The sequence below is a fragment of the Cyprinodon variegatus genome, unplaced genomic scaffold (genome assembly GCF_000732505.1).
Source record: "Cyprinodon variegatus isolate N-32 unplaced genomic scaffold, C_variegatus-1.0 Scaffold187, whole genome shotgun sequence".
In the NCBI taxonomy this organism is placed as follows: Eukaryota; Metazoa; Chordata; class Actinopteri; order Cyprinodontiformes; family Cyprinodontidae; genus Cyprinodon; species Cyprinodon variegatus.
The window spans coordinates 21369-41877 of record NW_015150640.1 but is presented as its reverse complement, the minus strand read 5'-3'; the positions used below and the strand labels follow the sequence as shown (position 1 = coordinate 41877).

The following is a 20509-nucleotide window of genomic DNA, read 5'->3' as shown; positions in this document are numbered from 1 at the left end:
TGAGCCCAGGAAAAAGGACTGCAGTTCCGCGTGTACTCTCTTGCTTGAACCACAGGGGGTGGAAGTGTTCCGTAAGAACTATTACATCTACACTTTCAAAGATAACAAAGATTCTCTTTGCTCATTTCTGCTCAAACCAAGCAGGACTGATATACAGTATATTGTACTTCATCTGGAAGGGATTAAATTGATCTCAGATAAAGTAAAAAATCTTGATGTTATTTTTAATCAGGACATGTCATTTAAATCCCTTATCAAAGATGTTTCTAGAAGTTCCTTCTTTCATCTATGAAAATTGCAAGACTGGACTATTTTTTTTTTACACTCAGGAAGTCCACAGACTGTAGGTACAAGCATTGAGCCGATCCAAAATGCTGCACCCAGAGTTCTTATGAATTTTAAAAACAGAGATCGTATCTCTCCTATTCTAGCTTCTCTTCATTGTCTTCCTGTTAAATCCAAAACAGAATTTAAAATCCTCCTTCTCACATGTAAAGCTTTGAATGGCCAAGCTCTGTCATATCAGAGATCTGGTTATTTCTTATGTCCCTAACAGAGCGCTTCACTCTCATTCTGCAGGCTTACAAGTGGTTCCTAGAATTTCCAAAAGAAGAATGGAAGGCAGACCTTTTAGTTATCAGGCTCCTCTCCTGTGGAACCAACTACCAGTTTTAGTCCATGAGGCAGACACTCTGTCTACTTTCAAGGGTAGGTTTCAAACTTTCCTTGTTGATAAAGCGTATAGTTAGAGTGGCTCAAGTTATCATGAGCTTTCTCTATAGTTATGCTGCTATAGGCTTAGACTGCTAGAGAAACATTTCATCATTTTGCTTCATTCTATCTGACTCCCTCCCCCCATCCGCCGGAGTTCCTGGACCAGCCCCAGAGCTCACAGCTCGGTTCTGCTGCACGTTATTCTACCAAATTCCCGGACGATTTTGAAATTCCCCCTGGACATTTTTTTAGGTATCAAAAGTAGGACATGTCCAGAAAAAAGAGGACATCTGGTCACCCTGTTCCTGTTAGGCTGTGATATCATCGCAGAGATAAATATCAGCTGCCATCAACACCACCATTTTTTAGATGTTGGAGCTTGACCTGTTTTTTCAGTGTAGTCCTGTTTCTCTTATTGTGACTAACTATATGTGCTCTCTTTCGACCTCTGACATGGCAGCTGGCTCAGAGCTCATCTGCCTGGCTGTGTCTTTCCTGGATGGAACTGCCTGTGGAGCTGGTTGACAGTTACTTGTTGTATCTCTGCTTCTTTCTGTATGTCTGCTTCTGTCTCCTTGAACCCCAGTCGCCCTCGTTAGATGGCGCTCACACTGAACCTGGTTCTGTTGGAGGTTTCTTCCTGTTAAAAGGGAGTTTTACTCTCTACTGTCGCTACAACCATGTTTGGCATTGGGGGCTGCTTTCGAGTCAATTAGGTTATGCAATCAGTTGGTTTTCTCTTGGTTTTGCATTGAGAATGTGAAGTGAATTGGAGCTATATAAATGAACTGGAATTAACTGAAATAGTAAAAGTGATTACAATACATTATTATTATTATTTCTTTGTACTTTATAACCCCAATTCCAGATAATTTTGATAGGATGACCCTGTGGGCCATCCTTTTTTATGCAGTTGAGCCATAAAAAAGTATAGGACAAATTTAAGTGACAAAATAAGAAGAAACTTTGGTGTGGATGTGCAAATCTCCAAATCATGGCACAGACTCTGCATCACACTGATAACACCAAACCAAAAATATTGCATATTTGCATCATATATATTAATGCTCTGAGCTTCCACATCAATGTGTTTTTTTTGCACCATGTTTTTTTCTCCCACACTGTTTACATTTTATCACTGCTGCACTTTATGGAATGGAAATGTTAATTTACTGTCTACAAAGCTGTACTAAAGGAAATTTCATTTCGTATACACTCTGTGTATACAAAATGAAAACAAGAGTTGCCTTAATCATAACCTCGATTATGATGAAACCAAAGAAAATACTGTTTAACCAATTGCCTTCAAAAACCGTTCAAATGTATATCATGCACTCCATAAATGTGATTGAATTTCATTGGGTTTGATAAGAAAAACGTGCTTCTCAGTAATTTGTGAATTACAAGTTAAAAAGAAGTCACAAACCATAAAATTCTTTACAAATTTTTTAACTTTCTATATATGCATATAGTTTCTTTTAAAGAAAAGCCATCAAGGAAAGTTAATCAGGTCCATTCTTGCAAAGTACTGTGACTACAAGTAAAAACATCAGTAAATGGTTACTAAACAAACAAAACCTCAAACATCTTATATGTTTCACATAGGTTTTATTCTTCATCAGTTATAAAAACAAATGAAGAAAAAGAAACTGTTTACCATTTTTTCTTTAAAAATGTTTATCGATTTAAACTTCCAAATTCACTGGTTTGGAGCTTTACTCAGGTCTAAAGACATTCACTTCAATTCAAAAATACCTTATTAATCCACGGAAATTAAATGTTGCAGCAATGCATAAGCTATTTTTTAACATGGTGTTGTGAGTTTGAAGGATCTTCTGTATCGGTCTGTCTTGCAATGCATCTGGAGAAGCCTCTGACTGAAGACTCTCTGTTGTTTAGAAATCTTCTGAAGAGGATGCTCACCGTTTTCCATAATTTTCTTAAGTTTATGAAGAATTCTTCTTTGTGAGCAATCTCCAGAAGTTCTGGAAGTGTTCCTACAGTAGAGGAGAGTCGCCTTTCTTTATTAGCCTGAGCATAGGCGTAGCCAGAACATTTTTATAAGGGGGGCCAGGCAATAACAAATGTACACTGAGGGGTGGACAAAAGCAGATAGGCACCAAAACCTCTCTGTCAATCTACACTGTTCCAACAGGAAAATTAATGAGCTAAACATCCATATTTTCTAAATAAAGACAAGCTATATTTTATCACAGTCTTTGCTTACAAATAGACAAATATAATCAAAATTTTTGCTTTCTAAATCAACGGTATAGTGGATAAAATTCTCTCAGGTTTGAGTTTTGGGTGAACAGCTTTTCCATTGTCATTACTTAACTACTTTTATAAGTAATCCTTCTGCATAAAATGGATATTTACAAGAACTCATATCTACATAAATGTATTATTTAATACGTTTTTATTAAAAGTTATTAATGATTTCACTGAAGACTCCTAGATGACTTGCAGAGACATAATGTTCTCTTTACCCCATAAACCGCAAAATCTATTTCTGCTGGAATTCTGTACTTATCATCTTTAATGTTAGTATATTGATGTACATAATTACAGTAACCAGTGTTTTTGTTGTCAAGTAATTGTTAATATATCAAAAATTAAAATGTTTTGAATATTCCAGAGTATTACTGTTTCCACCATCTGTACTAGAGGGAAATAAATGGTAGGTGACCACAGGGGTGGCCAATGATTGGCTAAGGGTGGCCATGACCACCCCTGGCCCCCCATCTAGCTCCGCCCCTGTCGTTGAGTTTTTTTTATTTTTTATTTATTATTATTATTAAAGTTATTATCTCTGGAAGGCCCTTTGTAAACAATTAAAATATAACCTGCGAAATTACTTCATGTACTGTACAGGCAAAAAATGATGAAAGTGATTGGAGAATTTGCATCTTTTGTCGTTTTTAGTAATAATATGATAAAAATGTTGAGAGATTATTTGTGCTAACCCGTATAACAAAACAGGATTTTAATAGGGGCGCAAATACAACTTTGCAGTCACCAAAGTGGTAATAACCGTTAGTAACCTTTCCTAAACTCTCGCGATATTTTAAGGCGGAATCTTTCGTACTAGTGAAGTGGAGAGACGCTTCTGTGAACAGCACCTACAGTTTACAGGCCGGCGGGAGGGTAGGGAGCAGTTTGCTCAGACAATAAATCGGTAAACAACGCTACCGCTTCGTTATCTTCGAGAAGAGTGGCGGTTCCGTACCTTTTGTCGGACGGGTTTTTGTTAAATTAAATGTTGTACATTTTCCAGCGCTTGCGTAAGGAGCTACAACCGGCGAATCGCATCAGTTCGCCCGGTGGGTCATCGTCGGTGGCGACACCCTCCGCTCCGTCAGCGATAACCGTGTAGAAAATGACCGGAGAGAAGCTCCGCTCGCTGCGGAAGGACCAGAGGCCAAGCAAGGACGAAGATCTGCTGGAGCCGGACGAGGAGGCTGCCACCGGGACTTTTGCCGTCCCCAAGGCGAACAACAAGAGCAGGGCGAGTAAAATATTCAGCAACCACAAGTTAATCAAGTCGCCGTCCACGCAGTCACAGAATAATGGTAACACAAACAACACACTGACAACAACGGATGTTATTGATGACAACAACAAAAACCCCATCATCAAACCCGGGTTGGACTTTCCAGTGCACGAATGTGTGTTTAAAGGAGATGTCCGGCGACTGTCGTCGCTCATCCGGACCCAGAATATCGCCCAGAAGGACGTCCATGGTGAGTTCACTTTACTGCTTATAGGGTGGGATTCACGAGTTCCCCCCAAAATTAAACACTTTCAAGCTACAGTAAATCATCTTTATTTTTTGTAATATACCATTAGTCTCCATCATCCGTAAAAGTAGGCGAGGCTTTTTCACGCAAGGCCCGAATAACTCCTGACAAAACACTAGTTTAAATCCAACACCCTGTTATAAACTTGCTATCCACCAATTATCCCGGCGGGGGATTGAACAGGTTTTTAATAGCTCACTTCAAAGCTAAATAAATACTAAAAATGTGACACATTCTCTCATTTATTAAATACATCAAAACTAACTTCAACACCAACCAGCTTAATGTGCTCTGATGTGCTTTAATCTAGTTTAGAGAACATATTTATCTTCTTTAAAGCTGTTTTTATGAGTTATGGTCAGGATTTCCTCCCTTCCAGGTCTGTAATCTAAAGTTGTGTAGTAAACAGGTTAAAAAAACAAGGAAGGTGAACACACAGCCCTAATTTCTCTAAAAGGGAAATATGTCATATGCTGACTTGAAAAGCCTTTTTTTATTGGTAGACCACCTAATTTATGCTCTATTTCTGACCAAAATAGTAATGAGCTACGTGGATGCAAGCACTCTCTTTTTGCTCTGTTCTACTAGAAAAACCTTTTTTTATATGTGTGAAATTATAACAGTAAAATCAAATGTAGCGGTTCAACGGGAAGTTAATTTCAGTCCACAGCTTCAGTCAAACATTCACACAGAAGAAAATAAAATAAGTTGTTACAGAATGTAATTATCTTAGCCAAACATTAAGAGAGTTTTTAATTTGCTTAAAAAACACCCCTGAGAGAGCAGAAGATGTTCAGACCTAGTCAATGAAATAAAAGTATCATGATTTGCTACTGTTGCACAATGTAGATATTATAGAACACGTTTGTAGTCCTTTTCAAACACTGATTTATGTCGATGAAAGGTGCTACATTTATAAGAAATATTTACTCTTTATAATATGTTCATCATCATGCATACTTAGTATTTTCCTACTTTTTCAGTGAGGGAAGCTTCAGATTATTCATTTAGTGTGAAAAGAGTGTTTAAAATTGCTATATATGCACAAGATTCCTTTTGTTTTACTCTAATATGACCTTTTAACTAAATTGTTATGATATTTTAATTTCATAATTTCTATCAGGTTCATAGCTACTATCTGTATCAAATACCCTTCATTTACTGTTTTCTCTATTATGTCCAAAGTTCCTCAAAACATAAATTGTGAGAATCTGAAAAAGAAAGTCAAGAATACTCTGTGTCATTCAGCAAAAATCTTTCCCATATCTGTCTACTGAAGGTGTAATGGCAGACAATGTGAAAAGGGCGCTCTGTTCCAGGCAGTAGCGTATCACTTCCCAGCAGGGTAATAAGCATGTCATTACTCATAATTAGTCACCTGGTATGTAAGTTTATTGACGATATGCTGTCATTTTACAAAACTTTTGGAATTACAGGTTCATTACAGTTACTCTTTAGAGCAAAGTCCAATTAGATAACGGCATGGTTTCCAAACAGACTTCTCTAGCTCAAACTGAACTAACCATGGTATAAGATTGTCTTGTCTGAATTACATGCCAACACAGTATATGGCCCCTACTTGTACTAAATGTCAACACAGGAATGTGCTTCCATGGCTTTAATTCAACAGGCAGTCAGAAAGGAAGGCGTAGTGGTTAAACCTGATCCTAAACTAGTTAAAAAACTTTTGTTGTTGTACGTTGGTCTGGTTTAGCTGCTTTTTGAATCTTGATCCTCATATTAGTTCTCCTTTTAATAGAGATCCCTGAAATTAGTTGCTGTATTCCTGTTATGTAATAGCATATTTGAATAAAAGAATAATTTAAAAAGGCCTTTTAACTACTTTTCCTGCCTCCATTCCATACTTTAAAGCTAACCCTGTCATAAGTATTTCTTTAAAAAGTATTATGCAAGTTAATTTTTTTTAGGTAAATATATTTTTATAGATCATGGAAATAGATCTCCAATATTTTGCGTTCTGTCTCAGGTTTTAGAAGATAGTGTTTGCATAGTGACAGCAGTACTCTACACTTTCTAATGCATCAGAAAAATTACTTAAACCATACAGTATGATGAAAATACTTTTGAAAGAAACCTTTAAGGTCTACTGGTAACTGACCTATGCCTTGTTATGTTCCTTGTGGTTTCCCTCACTTAGAAAATCCTTCTGGCTTCTTGTAAACCATCTTAGAAAAATGTACCCCTATGGAATGGGTCCCTTTTCAAAATGTATTTTTGTTCTCTTTAAATGCATGTACGAAAAAACACTAAATAATATCTCAATTTAACAAAGTATAACCAAAGGGTCTGCCCAGCAGGACACAACCATCTGGTTATAGGAAAACTGTATAGTTCTCTGAAACTGGGAGCTGCAGCTAGTGTGCCTTTCCTACATAGAACTGCTCTCTCCTCTAATAATTTACCACATGTTACCTGAGTTGCAGCTTTTATTCTTACACCATATCAGGACTTTAAGTTTTTGATGGTGCTCCCTGTTCTCATCACCTCTATTTCCTTCCGCTTTTAAAATACATTGGGAAGAAAAACTAGGTTTTCTTCCCAATGTATTTCTTTTACACAACTAAAAAGAGTATCTGATGTTGCTCTCACTATGAATATATAATATATGTTCCATTAACAAGCCAAGTCACTGCCAGATAAATGGAGATTTGTTTTTGTTGTGGTTAATAGCCATAGATAAAGTCTATTATAATGAGATAACTCATAGTGGGCGTTCATTATTAACTTTAAGACTTGAAGGTAGTGTGTTCAAAATGGTTAAATCACCCAAACTGTAACTGCTTTAAAGAAAATCTTGTCACTGCTCTCTTTCCTGTTTCTATTAAAGTTACTATAGAAACTCTGTTTTCTCTGTTCTGCAGGAAACACACCATTACACCTCGCTGTCATGATGGGACACAAAGGTAAGCAGCCTTTGAAAGAGTCCCTACCATATAGTGTGCTCTTGTTTCTGACTGATGGCTCGTATCTTTGTGAAGGGTGATTTCCGTAAGTAGGCATGATATCTGTTTGTGTTTTACTTTGTTTCTGTTATGTGTTTCAGTTGATTTTTAGTCTACTTCCATCAGACATTTATGAATTTCAGAAGGTGATATGCATATGTGAATGGATTTTGGTGTTGCTTTGTTTTTGTCTTTCTCTCTATTGTTAGGGTTTCTCATCATGCATCTGAAGGATGGTCCTAAACCGAAAATTATTATACTCTGAATATACAGCTGGTTTCTTTAATTTGTGATGTTTTGTATGAAATAGGTTTGTGATAACCATGCAAGCATTCATATATCTAAAGCAAACATTTGCTGAGTGAATGCATATAAAACCAAAAGGGGAAATCACTTTTTACTTTTAGTGGGATGATAATGCCACAACATGTCAAGATAGCATATATTTCCAATACTATTGTGGAAAATTGTATCTATTATGAGTAAAACATGATGTCCCCGCCATCCTCCTTTAGATGTATCATCTCTGTCACTGAAAAATAGATTGTAGCATTAAAAGTTGAAGTCTAAGTAGTTGGGCAAATAAGTCATCAACATGCAAAGCATTAATTAATGACACTCGATATAGCTTTCTACCGAAAAAATGCTCCCAAGCAGCCTTTAAATGCATTTAAATTTGATTCAATTTAGTTACATTTTATAGCGCTAACTTGAAATGTATGTCCTCGCAAGGGACTTCAAAGAAATAGTGAAATGGTTAAAGTTTCTGTCAAGGAATACCAGCTGATTGCATAGAGTCATTAACTTGCAAGAAATGGGGAACTTGCGGCAGTGAGTTTCGTTGCATTTTGTTGTCGACTCCACAGCAATCCCTTACACTGAGCATGTATGTGGAGATGGGAAGAGAAAAAAAACTCCCTTTTAACAGGAAGAAATCTCTAGCAGAAATAGACTCATTGCTAAGCAGACATACAAAAAGAAACAAATATTAAAAAAAGGTAACTGTTAACTAGCTCCACATTTGGCACCTGTGGTGAAAGTGTGAAAGAGAGCACATATAGTTAGTAACAGTAAAAGAAACAAAACTACACTGGAAAAAACAGGCTCAACTCCAACATCTATTATCTAAGGTGTTACTGGCAGCTGTCCAGCTGCTTTTCAAATCCAGGATAGAGTCACAGTTAAACAGAAGCAGACCAGATAAAGCTACTATGACAAGAAAAAGCAGCAAGAACAAATTCCAGGGAATACAAATAGAATGAAGCAGAAGGAGGAAAAATGGTCTCTATGTCATCCAACAGTCCAAGCCTATAGCAGCATAAATATAAAAAAATAGCTCAGGATTATAATCTATTTTGGTTGAGGTAACGGAAAAGGAGAGACAAGGAGAAACATCTGTCTGGACTGAATCCTCCCCCTGCCAGATTGGGCTGTTCACTCTACCTATTCCTACTTCTCTACTCATGCAGATTTGCTTACAATGCAATGATAAATGTGATTCACTAGAAAATAGAGGCGGGAGATGTGGAGTGAACAAGTCATCTCTAGGCCATTTGATGGTGCTGCCCAGCCACCGAACCAGGTGAGTCTATTCTGCACAAATGAATTTGCTGTGCAGATTGGAATCACCTATTTCAGTGGCTGGGCAAAACAAACACATTCCATAGGGATGACTTGTTGAATCCATATCTCCAAACTCTGCTAGAAAATAAAACTTTATAGTACCGTATACTCCTACGCATGCCTTGGTAGCACAACCTGCAGAAATGGCCTTTGATAGACAAGCTTAAGGTATTTAGCTGCCATGTTAATTAGTTTACAGTGTACTGAGAGGTTTAAAAGTTCTGAAACCAGCTAGTATTTATGCTGTCGTAAAGCCAGTTGCATTTCTGAGGAAAAAAGTCACGCACAACATCAGACATTGTAAAACAGACGTGTAGGGTTTAATGTCAGCGCCTTGAAGCAACGCATTCACTGGGTTTTGGTATTCATTTTATAGTTAGGAGAAATACAAATGCAGTGATAATTTTTGTTGTTGTTGTAACCAGGTTAATTTTTGCTTAATCCCCTAATCTTACTTAATCTTTCCTCAGTATGATTGTTGATTATTAAAAAAAACAAAACAGATGTTCCTTATCTAGTGGCCGGAAGCCCGAAAGCAACCGAGAAACAAAAAGTTTAATGGTGGTTGCTTTGCAATAGATTCTCTAACAAAGTTACCACTCTAGCAAATTGAAAAATGATTTAAACCGCTGGACTAATCCTGTAGTCCCATTTCACTCTGAGTAAAGTTTAAAACAAACCTACTGAAGCTGAAAGTTAAGCTTGCCAACAGGCACTTGTGTCGGCATATGTTTGAGACTTATGTATCTATAAGTGGATGAAACAGAGAACATGAGTCGCATTTTGAGAAACTGAACATTTTCATAACGCTTTACTACAAAAACCTCCCAGATGCAATAAAGAGCTAAAGTCTTTTACTCTAAGGCAGTTAGCCTCATTCATAATAGTTAAAGTTGAGAGGAGTTTTTAAAACTCAGGATGATTAATTTTAGACAGAGGTGGGTAGAGTAACCAACAATTTTATTTAAGTGTGCACTTCACTTTTTCTTAAAGAAAAGGTAAAAGTAGTCAGCCAAAATGACTCAAATATGAGTAATTGTTGGCTGTTGACAGCTGATTTAATGTAAAAACTTATATGTAGTCAGACAGAGAGTTATCTGCAAATTCTGCCCTTTCAAAATATGAGATTAAATTTAAAAATACAAATAAATAGCATATAAAAAATGACACTCTTAACACAACCTTTAAGAAAGTTTGGACACATCTGTGCCATCTAATGCCTTTTTTGAAATTTTAATTATTTCTTATATTAGTTATATTTTTCAAAGACATCGAAGCTATGACGCAAAAGTATGTAGAATTATTTAGCAAACAACAACTTAATTGAAATCATTCTTATCCTTTGTATTCTGTATCTTTAAAATCATATTCTTTAATTAATGTGTAGCAATAAAAATAAAGACAAACCATTGAATGAGAATATGTGTTCAAAATTTTGACTGGTAGCATATTTTTTAGTTTATAGTACATATGTAGCACATCTTAAGGCATATTAAACCCTTGTTTCAACCTTTTTAGTGATACATTTTTTTAGCTGAATAAAAGGGGACTGAGAGCAGCAGCCAGTCTCATTTGTGCTACTTAAATTGGAGAGAAAATTTTAACCTTTATCTTTCGCAGCTGAGCTTTGTCATATGAGGCTTATAGTTACTCGTAGAGCACTTTCCCATTTGTTTAGTGTCTGCAGCATCGGTTTCAATTGATTTCACATTCACAAAGGTCAATTCCTGTCACCGGCATCAGAGCCCGCCACTACCCTTCTGGTAACTCAGCCAGTCATGTGACAGTGTGGTGTTGGATAGGCCACGCCATTGATTGCGCTAATGAGGTTGCTTGTTTTCTTGCCTGAGTTGCCCTGTCCTCCAGGGAAGCTCAGGCAGCCCAGGCTTCAGCTACAGCATGACATCACTGTCAGGGTGTGGCTGCTCTTTGTGTGTAGCACCGCATGCACAGGTGTTTATTTTTGTACCCTATCAGCAGTGACAGTTATGCATATGAGTGGTCTGAAGCTACATCCGTATAGGCTGGGACGCAAAGTGATAGAGATGCCAAAATTACAGTTGACAAAGATGAATGTAATGCAGGGTGGATGGCTGATGTTGTCATTTGGATTGTTCAATAGGTTTTGGATGAAAATTGTGCCCTTCTTTCTTATTCTACTGCTCGATTCTGTTACAAAATCTGCATAAAGGGGTAAATGAAGTATTTGTTAGGATGGGGCTTTGTTTTTATCCATTTATTTCTTCATCCACAGTCATTAAACATTATTAGAAAAGCAACGGCAACACAAAGTGATCATTAGAAGCTAAAAACAGGTCTACAAATATCAGAGGCTGAAAGAATACTTGAAACAGGAGCTGCCTCTGCCTTGTCTTTACTCTAAGCATCAGTTTTTCATCTCTTCTCATCTTTCAAAGTATGTTTACATGTGATCTTGTCCTTTCTAGTTAACAAGTTACTGCAGTTTTAAAAACAGCTAAAGGTAAATATGTGATTGTTAAAACTGCAGTATCTGCAACATAAACTTCACAGAGAGATCATCATGGCTGCAATACAGTATTTCAAAGTTAAAGAAATATATTTATTTTATTCAAGTTTTGAAATTGGTTGAAGTTATTGCAGCAAAAAGAAAACTATAAGCAGAGGAAATTTTTTTCAATGTTTTGTGATGCGTTGTTGTAGCACCACTCTATCCAAAGAGCCAGAGAGACTGCTTAAAAATCCCCTAATCCCAGAGCAGAAGGACATATGGCCCGGCTGCTCTTTCCATGGTTCTGAATATCTGCTAAATGCTGTTGTTATTACACAACCACCGGATTTAACATTGTGATGTAGAGGTCATAGGCTTCAGGGGGCCTAAGGCTTACATCAGAATGGGAGGATGCATCTGTGAGTCTGCTCGCCTGCATTTTCTCATCATCAGCCTCAGTTATCAGCTTAGCCCTGTTACAGGTGGGCCGAGGCAGAAGCCCAGGGTTCTGCTGCAAAGTTCCCTGGTGCGAGTAGTTTCTGATGCATTCTGCAGCTGTTTTTCTTGTGAAAAAAAAACACCTCCATGTTTAAGTAAAGCAAGGGATTTGACTAAAATAAAGGACAGAACCAAATGGAGCAGGTTAGGAACTCTTTTTAACATTCCTATCTTTCGTCTTAATCTTCTGGAGCTAACAGTAAGGTAGCTCCACCACTCTTTTTGCTGCCACACAATCCTGTTGTTTTTTCTCTCTCTCTCTCTAGTTGCTTATTTGACTCTTTAAAACCATGTTTCGTTATGTCAGGAACTGACATGCACAGTTAAGCATCCACCTGATGCAACACATTTATTATATAGATTTTTCAATCCTTAACTTGAAGGTGGTTAAACTAAGTAGATTGCCCCCAGAAAAAGAGCTGGAAGGGTAGCTTACAGGTGCAGAAGCCTTTAGGGCGTACTAGCCTCCATTACAAATTGGTGTTCTTGCACGGTTTGGATTGTTTTTATTATTTAAGTATGTCCTTGTTAAACCCTAACATTACCTGTCTGTTAAGTGTCAAGACTAATGTTTTCCCAAGCAGTTAACCTCATCAGGACAGCTCTTCTGTCAGGATAAGAAGTAATCATCTTCATTATGTACATAACAATGATTTGGGAATGAAATAGGAGCATACAGAGTGGAGTTTTCGTAACAGATAGCTCTGTCACTGTGCAATCAGGTTGTCCTTGATCTAAGAACATTGTAATATCTTGATATGACTGGAACCATTGATGTCTCCTCCTTGGTTGTATGATGTAATGATGTGACATGTAATGATGTGGCAGGTGGCCACGCTGTATAAAATGCTTCTTTAACTGTTATTCTGGGCCGACTTTTAGAAGAAACGAGTCTGGTGGAAAGCGCTGCCATCTGTAACCCAAGACATTTCCCTGGTCTGAGTACCATTACAATATCTGTAAAAATCTGTTGTCATATCTCATAGTATTTTAATACATAAACCTTATAAAGTGCTATATAAAGTGTTTTTTTTGTGAGTGATCTCTTCTCAGGAAAGAGTTGGGGAGAGAAAGCTTAATATGTTACCATAGAGCCTTCCTTTACAACTCCAAAGCATTTAGTTTTCGGTTTGCATTTGTTTACTGCAGTGTCCGTAGTACTGTAACTGTTCAGCCAATGGTTGAGAGACAGAGCTGTACAGCTGCCAGTATTATAATAAATGACTGCTTAGTCTGAACAACAGACTTCCTTTTGACTGGCCACCCAGACAGCGGAGGGATTTGTATGCTGGAGCTGTCTGGCCATTTATCAGTTGTTCTAATCAAATTACATCGCTCATTAAAAGATTAGCAGTTATCTCAATCCTACACAATCTGTCTATAGAATCTGAGTCTTTTTCAAAATTCTCACTTAATTCTGTAATTTAATTAGACATTTTGAAGGTGTCTGACATCACATGCATTGGAATACATCAGAGATGATGTGATGTGTTGACAATCGGCAGATTTACAGTAACCAACACAAGTAGGAACCCGTCTACCCTTTTTAAGAAACTGATAAAGCCGAACATAAAACTGAATGATCTGTGAGTAACCATAGCAACATCAGATTTCAAAGTTTTTGTTCAAATTTCGTCACATTTTTCAACAAACTCCAGTGTATTTCAGTGGGATCTGGGGTTTGATCATAACCAAGTGTTGCCTTCCTGTTACACAACCTAAAAAGTATGGCATGCACATGTGATCAGACCCCTTATCTCTGATAGACCAGAATAACATCAAATGTAAGCAATATTATTCAGAAGTCATCTATCTTGTAACCCTTATCACCCTGTATATAATTTAATCTCAGTATAGGTATAGGTGTGATGTAGAGTCGATGTCTTTCTGATTTGGGTTAATAGCAAACACGCGACTTTACCTGTCAGTCAAACTAGAAGGCTTGTTTGCAGTTGACCAATAAGCAATTGTGATTTTTCTCCCCTAGTTAAACGCCTCTCGCTATCAGGAGCAGCCGCCTCTCTCCATCTGACATCATTGCCAGGATTTTTTCATTTTGGAGGCGAAAAAAACATTCTTTATAGAAAGAGATCTAATAAAAAAATAAATATTAGCTTGATCTATGCAATTCAGAAGCGCATAACCTAAGGTATTTAGAGGGTTACACAAGTTTATTACATTTTTTATTTCCAAAACTGAAAAGTTTAAAGTCCTGCTGCCAAGGTCATGAGGAGATGGACACAACAGTAATCCATTGGACACGTGTTTGTCTGCATGAAACTAATAAATAAATGTTATGTTTTTGTCATAATACGAAAAGCTTGCATTGCTTAGTTAATTACAAACTCACGTGCCAATAAGCTACATCCAATGTAATGTTCTGGTATGGGCTACAAATCTTAATAGATAGCCTCGTTTTTTACCATCCTATGTCGTAAAAAAAAAGTTTAAGATTTTCACCCTGCTGTTTTTTTTCCACTTTTGTAATTGCAATACAACATGTATTGCAACCATATTCTCCCTGCGTCTTTAGGAAGGGTGGGCTTTAACGCACTTATGGACATAGTGAGTTGAAATTTCTTAATGAATCTGCCTCTTTCCCACCTACTTAACTTCTTAAACATTTTTTATCAGCCAAAACATATCTTCACAATGTCTACATTGCATGTAGTACTGCTCTATTGATCAATTTGCCATACGTTGCACAGCCCTATTAAAAGTTGTACCAAGACATGACCGTTGTTCTAAATCGACTGACCTGACAAAGTTCCTGGTAGCTATTGAGGATCTGCAGAGATCCACGTTAAAGTAGTTGCATGGGGATAAAAATAGAGCAATAGTGAAGAATAGAAGGAGACTTGTAGATTCAAGATGTGCAAAGATGTGCGTAATAATATGCAAGTTTTGCAAGAGTTTTTAAAGAGGTTTTGATGCTGAGTCAAATACTGACTAGTACTGAAACATACATAAAAAATGGATTTTTCAAGGCTTGTGTTTGTGTAGGTTTGTGCAGGACAGATAATTTTTTTGTGTGCGCAGTTTGTTCGTGATGTTTGATGTTTTTTTGGTATTTATGATTATTTGTTTTGCTCGTTGTCCCTTTTGCAGAGTGTGCCCACTTGCTGCTGGCTCACAATGCACCCGTGAAGGTGAAGAACGCTCAGGGATGGAGCCCCCTTGCAGAGGCCATTAGTTACGGAGACCGACAGATGAGTAAGTATCTGAAACAGACAAGATACTAGGCAGAACTGTGAAGCCTTGGTACAGGTTATTTGCGGTTATATACTGTTCTTGTAACCAGCTTGTTTACAGTCATCCTGTGGCTTCTCTCAGATGGGTATTTTTTCCTGTGTGAAAACCTCAATGAAAAGTAATGCAAATCAGCAAAGGTCTCTGCAGATCCCTCCAAACTGCTGCCTCTCAGGAAGGCCATTATGGTGGCCCGCTTCTTTTGTTCATCAGAAAGAGGGTACATTCCTCAAAGCGCTCCTAGTCTGTATGCTGATCAAAGGGCATTCGTTAGAAACTTCTCTCACTCCTCATAGGCAATTCGTTTTTAGGCTCATAATACCGTATTGCTGCCAGTAAAGATAGCTTTGTTATAAAAAATAACTAAATTACTAACAAGTGGTGCTGGTTTCAGAAATTTTTATTCATTATTATTTTGACACACAGATTGCTACCATACCTCTGTAAAATGCCTGGTCTTACTTTTGTGGAGAGATTTTGGTTGATCTGTGGCTCCCTTTGTCGCTGTATTCCAGGGTGTGCTGTTGGCATGGCTATCCTCATAACAATATACCAGAAAGTTGCTAATAAACGTAAGCATTTTGTTCCATTCAGCACAGGCTAATATTTTTGAACGTTAGCCTGATATACAGTAGCTCAGCATAGCATTTAACCTGAGTGATCCAACTTGGTGTTTTCATGGATTCATAATGGAAGTTGAAACACGGGAGCTTTTATTTGTTTCACCGACAGACAAACATTCTGGTTTGAATTTGACTTGGATTCATTTCAGCTAGTTCTCTGTTTCTATTGTGGTCCATTCATATAGCTCACATATAGCTGCAATAACAGTATATTGATATTGATATTTTTACAGAATATACAATCCTACATGTTTGAGTCACTGGACACTTTTCTCTCCCTGAGTTTCTTTTGGGTTTAGCTATGAAGCAAAATGGGACTCAAAAGTACCTGTTGTGTGTTTTGCCGGCAAGAGCTATTTCTATCCACTTCTGTTACACTCACACAGCTGTGTTGTCATTAAAGAAGTGGTTATAAAGGCTGTCTCACTCATGTTTAGAGTTATATGACAGGGAGGGTCTTTTTTCCATGGTAGTGTTTGGCTGTAATGCTTTCAGCAGAGGAAATAAACGGCCAGGCTACAGCAGAACTGTCTACTGAAAAACTGAAATAGAAAAACTACTGCTCAAGCAAATTAAAAAACTCCAGCAATGTTTTTCAAAGTGGCTTACCCTGAATAGCTCTTTTCTTACAGCACTGTGGGGAGGCTTGATGCCTCTCTGTTTCATGCCAGCATCTTATTTAGGGTGGGATGTGATATGAATCCAGACTGTTAATTTAGGGAAACCAGCATGCAGAAATGGCATGAATGAAGTAGGGCATGCTGCGTTCAATTGGTTTTGTGACACTGGTGTATTATCGTTACACACACTAATGTAACACTAGTCGACGTCTATCAGTTTGGGTGAATTACAAAAGAAAATCAGTAACATTTAAATGTGTGCTGTACAAGTAAACAGAGATATATAGTTAAAACTAATCCATATTCTTTTCATATGTGAAGAGCCTCAGCTGCTATAAGAATCATCTAGATCCAATGAAAATAAAATTGAAGTATTTTTTTTAATTAAGATGTGAATATTTATAGTGTTGGACAGAGTGTCTGTAATGTGTATAATCAGTTCATATTAGTCTATCCAAAAAATTGAATGGGTGTTACGAGCAAAACTGGCTTAACCATTAGAGTTTGGTTTCAGTTCGTCCAGAGTTCAAATAACTGCAGATGTTTTACATATATTTCTTTAAACAAACTAAGGGGGCTGTAGCTGTTGCAACAGCCAACGTTATGGTTTAGCTAAAAAGATTGCTACCCCTGGCCAGTTTTATTATCATATTGGCAATAAATCAGGTATAGACTTACCAATGAAGATATTTTAAGACCTTCCAAAAGAAGTAATTTTATTAGTTCCAAGGACTTATTCACTTTTAGCAGTGATAGAAAATGTATTTTTCCGTTGGAATACAGCAGTGAAACCCTATGGTCAGGCACCTAATTCTGCCTTCAGGAAGAAGAGTTAATTTGGTAGCATGTTGCAGTGGTGTGGCTTGGTTTAACAGCCTTTGCTGTCTGCATGGTCCATGGCTAGATGGTGAAATTGCTCCCCTCTTCTTGCCAATGTGAGAGGTGCTGAGGATAAAGAGGAACTCCGTCCAGTTCTTATCATCATTCATTAGACCAGTTCACAAGCATCCTTTGGTTGTGTCAGGTTGGCAAGTGTGTCTTCATATATGTCTACCTGTGGTGATGAATGCCCTGTTGTCCAATTTGACTGGACTAAACCCTTGGATCTGTACTGCCACATGGAGAGCCTCTGAAACAATATCAACAACCTGTTTGTAACATTGACTCACTACCAGCACATTGGAGCCTCCTTGGTAGTCAGGGTTATGATGATCCCAAATGTGTCCACAATTATTTAGTTTGATTTGAAAGTAGGACGCTTTGGTTGTCACAGACAAAATAAGAAATATATTTTTAAGTGTTTCCAGAGCAGTAACTGGTACGGTCATATGGGCATTCACTCCCTCCTGGCTTCATCAAAGAACCAAAACTGTGTCATGAGCAACAGACGGCTGTACTCTCCTCTGAATAGAAAGTTCCTCTTACATAAACACCCAGCAGTCAGATCTAAATCCCTACTTTTCCCGACTTAGTTTAATAGAACTGAATGCTTGAAAATATGACTGGTTATAGTTAAAAGTTTGTGTCTTTGTGCCTCTGTCTTTGGTCAACGTATAGAAGTCAAAGGCAAAGCTTATTACCAGTAAGGCTCATAGCTGAGAGGTTGTTGCCTTTGAACATCCTGGAGTTTTTTGTTTCAGTACCATGATTGCTTAGATGAATCAGGTGTCCTGTCTGATTGTAGAAAGCTGGCTCATCTGTTAGGAAAAGAGAAATGTATTGTTCTGTATTTTACCTGGGTGCTAACCACATTTCGTTCATATTTCAGTAAAAACTAGGGCTGGGATTTTAACCTGTTAATTTCAATGAATGAATTAGAAACATTTCCATACGTTCCATACAGAATTTTCATACATACATACTAAAATCCCATTCGGAACCTTTGTACTCATTGTTTCTTGTAAATTGGATGCACAAGCCGCATCACAGTAGATGTTCCACCGGGGATATAAAAGTTTAAAAACCAAATTGGCTCAAACCGAATACAAGGTCTGCAGGGACGTGTCCTTACTTGGACCAAGAACATGGAATATTAGTGTGTGTAACTGGCTTAATGATACAAAGTAGCCTCAACGACCAAAATGTTGTCATTGCACTTAATGCTGTATGTGGAATAGCAATTTTTAAGCTCATAAAGGCAATGCAGAGCTAAGCTGTTATAGTTCTGGCAGTATTAGAAATGGAACGCTTCTGTTTGCTTTCTGGCAATATTGTAAGCATTGTTACTATTTGTATTTTTGTACCATAATAGGTGGAAGGAATTGTGCTATGAATTTTGTTAATGGACTGTTGTTATTTAACTATGAAGTAGTTTTTAATAGAAATTCTATCAAATTTCAAAAAGCAAACGTATTACAACTTTTAACCAGTCTGATAGTTGAATAATCTTACTAGCTGGATGAAAACAATATATGTGCTGTTGTGCTTAAATAATTATTTCTTCGATACTGAGGAGGAAAAAGATTTTTGAATTTAAAAATGTGGTTTATTTAATTAATTATATGGTTTTTGGTTAAAATATTATTAATTTCAACTGATTAATTACAAACCCTGTCATTAGCTCAATAGAAACTGTCAATTGAGTCTCATAGTAAAAACCTCCTAGTTTAGGTATGTGCCCTCATAGGCCCAATAGACGTCCACTATATTGCGAAAAAAATGTTTATATATTTTTTCTTTACAATTTTGGTTTAATTGTTGCTCAAGGGTTGGTTGATCTGTCACCTAAAGGCATATTTTACAGTCTCTGAACTCCAGGTAACGATTAATCGGTTACTAAATTTGTTGACGATTATTTCAATAATTGATTAATCACGACTAATCCGATTAATTGTTTTAGCCCTGAATGAGGTAACACTTTGCACGCTGAGAAGTTATTTAGCCAGAGTTTTACTGCATTAGAAGCTCCAAAAACTCTGAAAATGAGCACTTACTCACTTATTGCTTATAGCTATTCTCCATCGTCCATCAGTAAGCTTATTGAAGGAAGGTTCCCTTACATTTGTGTTGCTTACAAGAAAGTTTTATTCAACTGTTGGGAAATATTGTCATCTGCAATCCCTTAATGTGAAAACTTAAAGAGCACCACCCATTACCCTTACTGAGTCAATACATAAAACTTTATGTGAGATTTAAGCATTTTTATCAATTATTCATCAAAATAAACAAACCACCAAGAGAAAAATACTAATATGTAATGGTAAAGTACATTTCTGGAAACTGCTTTCTTTATAGGTATAACAGGGAAGGAGGTATCTACAGAATGATGACAAATACGTATTAAATGTGTGTATAAGCAGGTTTTATCATAAAGCAAATCCTACAAAAGTAAGACTGCTGACAATTTCAAATGATGTTTTTCAAAGACGAGAGAGAAGTTTCTTACTTTTGAGACTATTCCTTCTGCAAATCAGCATAGTAGAGTGGATAAATGGTCTGCTTAGAGATTTTAAAGTGGGACTTGGATCCAATAAAAGCAGAATATTCAAGTCAAGAGCTCTCTGTTTATGGAGCTGATTGCATGTCTGTCTGGTCTAGTGCTCCTTTCTCAGTGATTTAAAAAGTTTAAAAAGCAGGAAGTGCTTTATGTAACGGAAGAAAAAGCTTCTTAATTGTTAATACTTCTTTTTGTCTCCTTCCTCTCCCACAGTCACAGCATTGCTGAGGAAACTGAAGCAGCAGTCCAGGGAGAGTGTGGAGGACAAGAGGCCTAAACTGCTGAAAGCCCTTAAAGAGGTATGTACTAATAGTGTTATTCTGCCGACCTAAGATGTAGCTCTTTTTTGACGATAAAATGTTTTCTACTCAGTAAGTTGCTGTTTTTCTGTTATTGTGATTCATAAGTTTTTTTTTTCTGTCTATGTATAAAAACAAAAAGATTTTCAGACCTATGGACATAAGCAAACATGTAGACAAAAGATGTTTACATATGCTGTGTGTTTTCCTATTA

General features: G+C 37.1%; 1 protein-coding gene across 1 annotated transcript in view; it reads left to right on the top strand.

Annotated features, from left to right (window-relative positions):
• The first annotated feature begins 3793 nt into the window (after positions 1–3793).
• Positions 3794–20509, top strand: part of ankrd13c (ankyrin repeat domain 13C) — a 32836-nt gene continuing 16120 nt past the window's right edge. The window contains exons 1-4 of the mRNA XM_015379232.1: positions 3794–4457; positions 7397–7438; positions 15177–15281; positions 20210–20295. Coding sequence (XP_015234718.1) covers positions 4094–4457; positions 7397–7438; positions 15177–15281; positions 20210–20295 — 597 coding nt within the window. The 5' untranslated portion in view covers positions 3794–4093. The remainder of the gene's footprint in view (positions 4458–7396; positions 7439–15176; positions 15282–20209; positions 20296–20509) is intronic.